This window comes from Akebia trifoliata, chromosome 3 (genome assembly GCF_017979445.1).
Source record: "Akebia trifoliata isolate Shusen 1 chromosome 3, ASM1797944v1, whole genome shotgun sequence".
NCBI lineage: Eukaryota > Viridiplantae > Streptophyta > Magnoliopsida > Ranunculales > Lardizabalaceae > Akebia > Akebia trifoliata.
In genome coordinates this window covers 44074511-44081819 of record NC_141377.1, presented here as the reverse complement: position 1 = coordinate 44081819, position 7309 = coordinate 44074511, and the positions used below count along the sequence as shown (strand labels likewise).

At 35.1% G+C, this 7309-nt stretch overlaps 1 protein-coding gene across 1 annotated transcript; it reads right to left on the bottom strand.

Annotated features, from left to right (window-relative positions):
* Positions 1–295: 295 nt before the first annotated feature.
* Positions 296–3851, bottom strand: LOC147407213 (1-deoxy-D-xylulose-5-phosphate synthase 2, chloroplastic-like). The gene is made up of 10 exons (XM_086435655.1): positions 3706–3851; positions 3377–3541; positions 3076–3240; positions 2796–2946; positions 2356–2627; positions 1987–2260; positions 1586–1893; positions 1223–1504; positions 841–1125; positions 296–749 (listed from the first exon to the last, which is right to left on the bottom strand). Exons 1-10 carry the CDS (start codon positions 3793–3795, stop codon positions 603–605), a joined length of 2139 nt encoding a protein of 712 aa, XP_086291781.1. The 5' UTR covers positions 3796–3851; the 3' UTR covers positions 296–602.
* Positions 3852–7309: the final 3458 nt, after the last annotated feature.

Below are 7309 nucleotides of genomic sequence, written 5' to 3'. Positions count from 1 at the left end.
TCCTCAAAGCTTATCACGTCAAGCATACAAGGGTAGTTTTGCAACTAATAAGGGTATATTGTAAATTAGAGGTGCCATTCAATACACGTGGATACATGCCATTGGTTGATCCCGGATTTCTATGAGCAAAAATATTTTCATACGGATTCACATATCCATGTTGAGAGACCCAACTACCACTTTTATATTTCTATTTTCTCCTCCTTTGACAGATGAGTGGCCCAATGTGGCCTTATGGATTTAAATAATATTATTCATTCAAGCAGGAAACATAGATTTTACTTATGAACAAGAATAATATTGAAGGAGTTTTATTTTCTTTAGATATAGTACATATTTTCATGGATTAAATGCTGGCCATATCATTAGACCCAACATACAACTTACAGAAGCAATAAACAATCCCCAAATTAGATTGCTATTTGTGGGAAGGGAACATATATATATAGAGAGAATGACTGACATACAAATGGGTCTTACTTAGGCCTCAGTATTTAAAGATCCAAATTCCCAATTTCTGATTTGGATTTACAAATTCCACTCACTCATGAAGTTATAAAAAGACCAGAAAATGGAAATGATCTTGCTTCCCATGTTTTTGCTCATTTGAACAGTAAAGTTTCTTTGGGCCTCCCCATGAGAGACAATACTGTCGAAGAAATATGCCTTGAAGACAGTCCTGCCTCTTCAATCTGATCTTTAAGTGATCCATGTTCAATGTATCTGTTTGGAAGCATCATTGCTCTTAACTGCATAAATGTACCAAATACATTCAGAATTGAGAACAAAAAAAAACATTGTAAACTTGAAAAATTGAAAGGAAAAAAAAAAAAATGTTACCTTTAGGGGTCCATCTAAAAGACCATTTAAGCTTAAGAAGTGAGATACATGAGACCCAAAACCTCCAATGGAACCTTCCTCCACTGTAATTAGGATATCATGTTCTTTAGCTAATCTTCTAATGAGCTCTGCATCCAAAGGTTTGCAGAACCGAGCATCTGCGACCGTCACATCAATATTACAGGATTTAAGTGTGTTTGCAGCTTCCATACATTGCTGAACTACAGAACCAAACCCAAGAATTGCAACTCTATTGCCTTCCATCAAGATTCTTCCCTTACCAATCTGTTTAAACAACAAATAAGTAAAAGATGGTTTTAAAGTTCATATTTTTTGTTCGATCGCAAAATTATGAAGTAGTTTAAAGGGCTAATATACTAACCTCAAGAGGGGTGCCTTTGTTATTGGGAGGGAGAACTACCCCGACTCCATTACCCCTTGGGAACCTAAAACAGCTTGGCCTGTCATCAATGGCTGCCGCTGTGGCAACCATGTGCATTAGCTCAGCTTCATCAGATGGAGCCATGACCACCATGTTAGGCAAGCAAGCCATGTATGTGATGTCGAATGCCCCACAGTGAGTAGGCCCATCGGCTCCAACCAAGCCTGCTCTATCCAACGCAAATCGAACAGGTAGTTTTTGAAGATCCACATCATGCACCACCTTCACAAAATTCCATTCTAATAGTCAGACTCAGAATCATAATATCTAAAGATAAAGAAGTAATTTTTTTCCCCTTCACACCTGATCATAACCTCTTTGAAGAAACGAGGAGTAGATGGCACAAAATGGTTTGAGACCCTCAGCGGCTAGACCAGCTGCAAACGTAACGGCATGTTGTTCGGCAATCCCAACATCAAAACAACGATCAGGGAACCTTTTCTGGAAGAAATTAAGTCCAGTTCCACCACCCATGGCAGCATGGATGGCTACAATCTTATTGTCTGTTTCTGCTTCTTTTATAAGAGATTCTGCAAAGTATTGAGTGTTTGAAAGGGTTGGGGACTTGGATTTAAATTGCTTTCCTGTTTGGGGTTCGAAATTAACAACTCCTGAAACAAAAGTGAATTTAGATTTCATTGAGAATTCTTCCAAAAAGAATTGAATAATACAGCAAATATAATATAAAAATTGCAAAGTCTCACCATGCATTTTATCAGCGGCAGCCTCTGCTGGAGGATAACCCTTTCCTTTCTCTGTTACAATGTGTATCAGAACAGGCCCCGGTGCAGGCATAGCTTTTACCTTTTCAAATACCGTAACCAAATCCTCGATGTTGTGCCCATCCACCGGACCAATGTAGTACAATCCCAGCTCCTCAAACAGAGTGGATCCAGAAGCATTGACCATCCCCCTTGTGAATTCGTCCACCTTTGCTGCAAAATCATGTGTTTGCCCTCCGATCTGCTTTGTGATACTCTTTAAAATAATAGAGAACATAATTGAAACATCAATGAAATTGAACCATACAAAACCAATCAAATCGGAAAGTAGGAAATCTAGTGAAGGCCTACTTTTGCAGCTTCACGAAGCTTGCGGAACTTGGTGCTTGCTTGGATCTTGGTGAGAGCACGACTGAGGGCTCCAACGGGAGTTGCGGGACCATCGAGAGTGGCAGTCGGTAGGGAGACTTGTTTATTGTCGTTTAATACGACAATCAGGTTGGAATCAAGGTAGCCTGAATTGTTCATGGCCTCATAAGCTTGACCAGCAGTCATGGCTCCATCTCCAATAACAGAGATGACATGGTTGGTCTTTCCTAGAAGATCTCTTGCAACTGCCATACCTACCAAATATACACATTTTTTTAAAGCCAACCCCATAAATCTAGTTTAGTTACTTATGAAGCTAAATATACATAATTCATTGAGTGAAACTAAATTGTATAACCCTAACCCAGAAGAAAGAACATCAACAAGAAAAGGTGATGATGAGAGTTAGAATTCAAACATACCAAGACCAGCAGAGATGCTTGTGGAGCTATGCCCTGCACCAAAAGCATCATGAATGCTTTCATCCCTTTTAGGAAACCCAGCAAGCCCTGATGTCTTCCTGATTGTGTGCATTCTAGACCTTCTCCCTGTTAGAATTTTATGTGGGTATGCCTGAAATTATAACAAAAAGAAGACTTATTAAGTACCTTGAGAATTCCTCAAGCATCAAAGGTGAAAATTGAATAAATTTTGGTGGAAACATAATAGACTTAAAATTCTTGATTTATATGGGTAGCCAACCTGATGCCCAACATCCCATATGATCTTATCTTCAGGGGTGTTGAAGACGTGATGAAGAGCCACTGTTAGCTCCACCACTCCTAGGTTTGAGCTTAGATGTCCACCTGTCTTTGACACTGTGTGCACAATATCTGCTCTTAGCTCTGCTGCTAACTGTTCAAGATCCTATAAAAAAAATAAAAACCGACAAAGAAGAAAACAATACTACCCCATTAATCTTAATACTGGTAGATGTCAAAGAAAAAAAAAATCGTCAACATATATAAACATTTGATCATGATTTTCATGCATGGTTGGTTACCTGTGTGGAGAGATTCTTCATATGGGCAGGAAAATTGATTGTATCCAACAATGGTGTGTTTAGTTTCTCTCCTGAAAAATCTATCTTCCAACTATCATTTTCTTTCCTCAGCGTAAGTTTCCTTTCTCCATCAGCCGAACTGTTAGTAGAAGCTCTTACACAGAACTGAAACCCATGAGAGAAACACCATTCCAGTCAGTCAGAGCTCCAACCAATAGATGTTTTGATTACTAACTTCAAGAAATAAATCACAAAGAAACAAAACCAAAATGATAAAACAGGAAATATGTCTAAAAGTGTTTTTTTATTTTTATTTTAAATTTATAAACCTGTCTTCTACAACTAAGATTCGGTATAGAAGCCTTCATGGATGGGGAGATTGTTGAGGTTGCTGTCATGAGATGCCCAGAAACAGCCATGCTTAATCAAATGCAGAATAGAGAGAGAGAGAGAGAGAGAGAGAGAGAGAGAGAGAGAGATGAGGTGTGGAGAGGAAATGGGGGGACGAAGTTTATATAGAGAGAGAGAGAGAGAGAGAGGGTTGTTTTGAGTGGGAATACATCACTGCATGGTATTAAAACTCGTCCGAGACCGAAACGTATCGCCTGAGTTAACTTGGTATCTTGGCTGGATGAGACGAAGGCACAAACCCATTTGAAACAATCACGTACCACGAGATAAATGAGATGTCTCGAATGACATTTTGTAAAATCTCATCTTAGTTAAACGAGATAGCAGGGATTTCAAGCTTGATATCTTATACTCTCACTCCCAAATCGATTTTTGTTCATCTTCTCAATTAAGATAATAAAAAAAACAACAAGATTTTAGGAAAAAAAATTCATTTTATGCATTTGATTCAAGACGAAATCAAAGTGAATTTGCTTCATCTTCCTCAACAAAAAAATAAATAAATAAATAAAGATTTTGATAGTACCTGTGTGTTATTCGAGAAAGTTCAAATGAATCGGTATTCTAGCATAAATTATTCGATGGTAGTGCTTTACTATTTTTTATGATAAGTTTGGTTTTCTTTAAATGTTGTATTTGAAAAACAAGTTTGATGCACTTGTACAATGAAAATGAAACATACGTAACTGTGTGAGTATTTAATTTATTTATTTTGATAGGTATATTATGATTTTTTTTTTTTTTTTTTTTACAGTTTTAAGTTTTTTTTAACTTCGTTTTTAAAGAGGAATCATTTTTGAAAATTTTGAAAATTTTGAAATGGTTAAAAACCATTGTCTCAATGCCGAATGAGACGAGATGTATTGTCCAAATTAACTCGGTACATTGGTTGGACGAGACGAGACGTGAAACCGCGTTTTAAAACCATGCATCACTATCATTAGTCTTAGGTGCTGTTTGTTAAACTGAAAAAAATAAGTGCTGAATAGCATTAAGCGCTAAAATTTATAAGCGCTGAATTTAAGTGCTGAAAAAGTTGTTTGTTTAGATGCTGAATCATGTTTGTTACACATTGCTGAAACTGATAAATTGTCTTTGTTACCCTTACAATTATATTATACATTATTTGCATGTTTTAAATGCTTATCTATTATCAAACATAATAAAATATATTATTTCTTATAAAATTAAAATACAATTTATTTTTAAATAATAAATAATACTCAAATCTTCAATTTATAAATAATAATTTCTATTTATAAAAGCACACAAATTTCAAATTAAAAATATAATGTCATACAAGTCACCAAATTTTGAAATCAACTTTAAAAGAACTTAATTTTCAATGGAAATGAAGGATGTGTAATTATAAAAGCACCTTATGAATTAATAAGGGCAACCCACATTATAGCCATTTTTTATTTTGATTTTATATGGGTTAAAGTTTTTGGAATGAGCAAATTTTTAGTGAGGATGGTCTATATGGTTTAGAGATCATCCTCACCAAAAATCAGTTTATTTTGAAACTTCTAACTCGTCAAAAATAATTTTTTTTAAAAAAAGGACAATTTACGGTTCTTGAATTTGTTTTGATAGGATTAGAAGTTTCAAGATGTGCTGATTTTTTGTGAGGATGATCTCCTCATTGTAGAGATCATCATCACCAAAAATCAACTCATTCCAAAACTTTTAACCCATATAAGACAAAATAATTTAGCTATGGTATGGGTTTATTAATTTGTGGGGTGTTTATATACTTATCTAAGGGATATAAGAGGTAATATCCTTTTAAGAATAAGGGCATACTTGTCCATGTTTAAAAAACAAAGGGCATACTTGTCAGTGTTGAAAAAAGCGAAGTGCTTACCGCTTCAGCACTTTTTTTCAGCATCAAGATAGTACTGAATTTTTTTTACTTATTTTCAACAATAAACGCTGAAAATATAGAGTAAAAAAATGCGCTATTTTGACAAAAGTGCCGAATTTAATTCTTTTCAGCAATAAGCGCTGAAAAATAGCGCAAACAAACACTGCATTAGTGTAATGTTATGAATGAAGATCCACATTTCATATGAGATTTTTTTTACGTAAAAGAAAACGACAGATAGGCATACCAGAATGAGTGATTTTTCATGAAATCTAGAATGTTGTGGTGTTTGATTGCCAATATGATAATCCATGTGGATCCCACGATACTTTTTAAGATTTAAAATCTAAAAATAAAGATTTCTGAGCAGTGAATGTGTGGGCAGGAGAGAGAAATTTTCTTCTTATTACTTACATCATCAGCGCCACATGCCAAAATGGTATGATTTGTGAGCAAACAATCACTCGTACCAGAATATGAAGCATACCAGAAAGTGGGGACCTCTCAAATTTTTTCTGGAGAGACAATCCAACATTATTCTAGAATTGTGACAATCTGAATATCCCACGTGACAAACTCAATCGACTACCCTGGTGTGACAAGTTCAAGAACTATAGATTTGCATTCCCTGAGCTACATGGTTGCACTTCCCCATAAAAAGTGTATCTTGAGGGTACTCTGTTTCCCGAGGAGCACAGATCTACGATGCTCGGGCTTGTCATGTCAAGTTGTTGATTGAGTATGCCACTTCAGGTAGTTAGATTATCATGACTCTTTGAGTGCAGATCTACAATAAAGTTGATAACAATATAATAAGAAGGATAATGTTTGACTACCAACATTAGGGAGCCAACGCCTTTGTCTTATACAGGTTAGAAATTTTAAAATAGACTAATTTTCTGTGGGAATGATCTCTATGGTGAGGAGATCATCCTCACAAAAAATCAGCCCAATCGAAAATTTCTAATCCTATAAAAAATAATTTACAAATTAATGATAAAAAATCAACAGTCACAATTCTAAATCACTTTTGATAAGATTAGAAATTTTAGATTGGATTGATTTTTTATAAGGATAATCTAGCGAGAGATCTACCTCACAAAAAATCAGTCCATTCTGAAACTTCTAACCCATATAGGACAAAGACATTAGCTGTTGAACGCCAACCTAATGAAAAAAGGGTGGCTCCACCAAGTTAAATAAATTGAACAAAAAATTCATAAAGAAAATATGTATCCGTCTTATTAGAATTCAAGGACAGTTATTTCCCCAATTAAGGTTTGGAACCTAATAGTCCAATTAAAATTTTTAGAAAATTATTTTCCTCCTTTATGTTAGGGTTTCTTTGTTTCATATAGGCCAAGAAGAGATGACAATGAAAAAATAAATAATTTTATTTATAATTCTTAAATGATTACAAGAACCATTCGTGTGCTTATATATAAAACTATAAGAGCAAAACATTGAAGTAAATCACACTTACCAATGATTGTCCTAATTAAAAAAAAGGAGAATCTTTTTGAGTGGGTGTGTGTGTGTGGTGGGGATTGGACTTTGTTTTTCGCTGTGGTTGGGGACTGTTTTTCACTGTGGTGATGTGATAGTCATATGTGTATTTCCTTGAGATACGAATAAAAGCATTTATAATTATATGC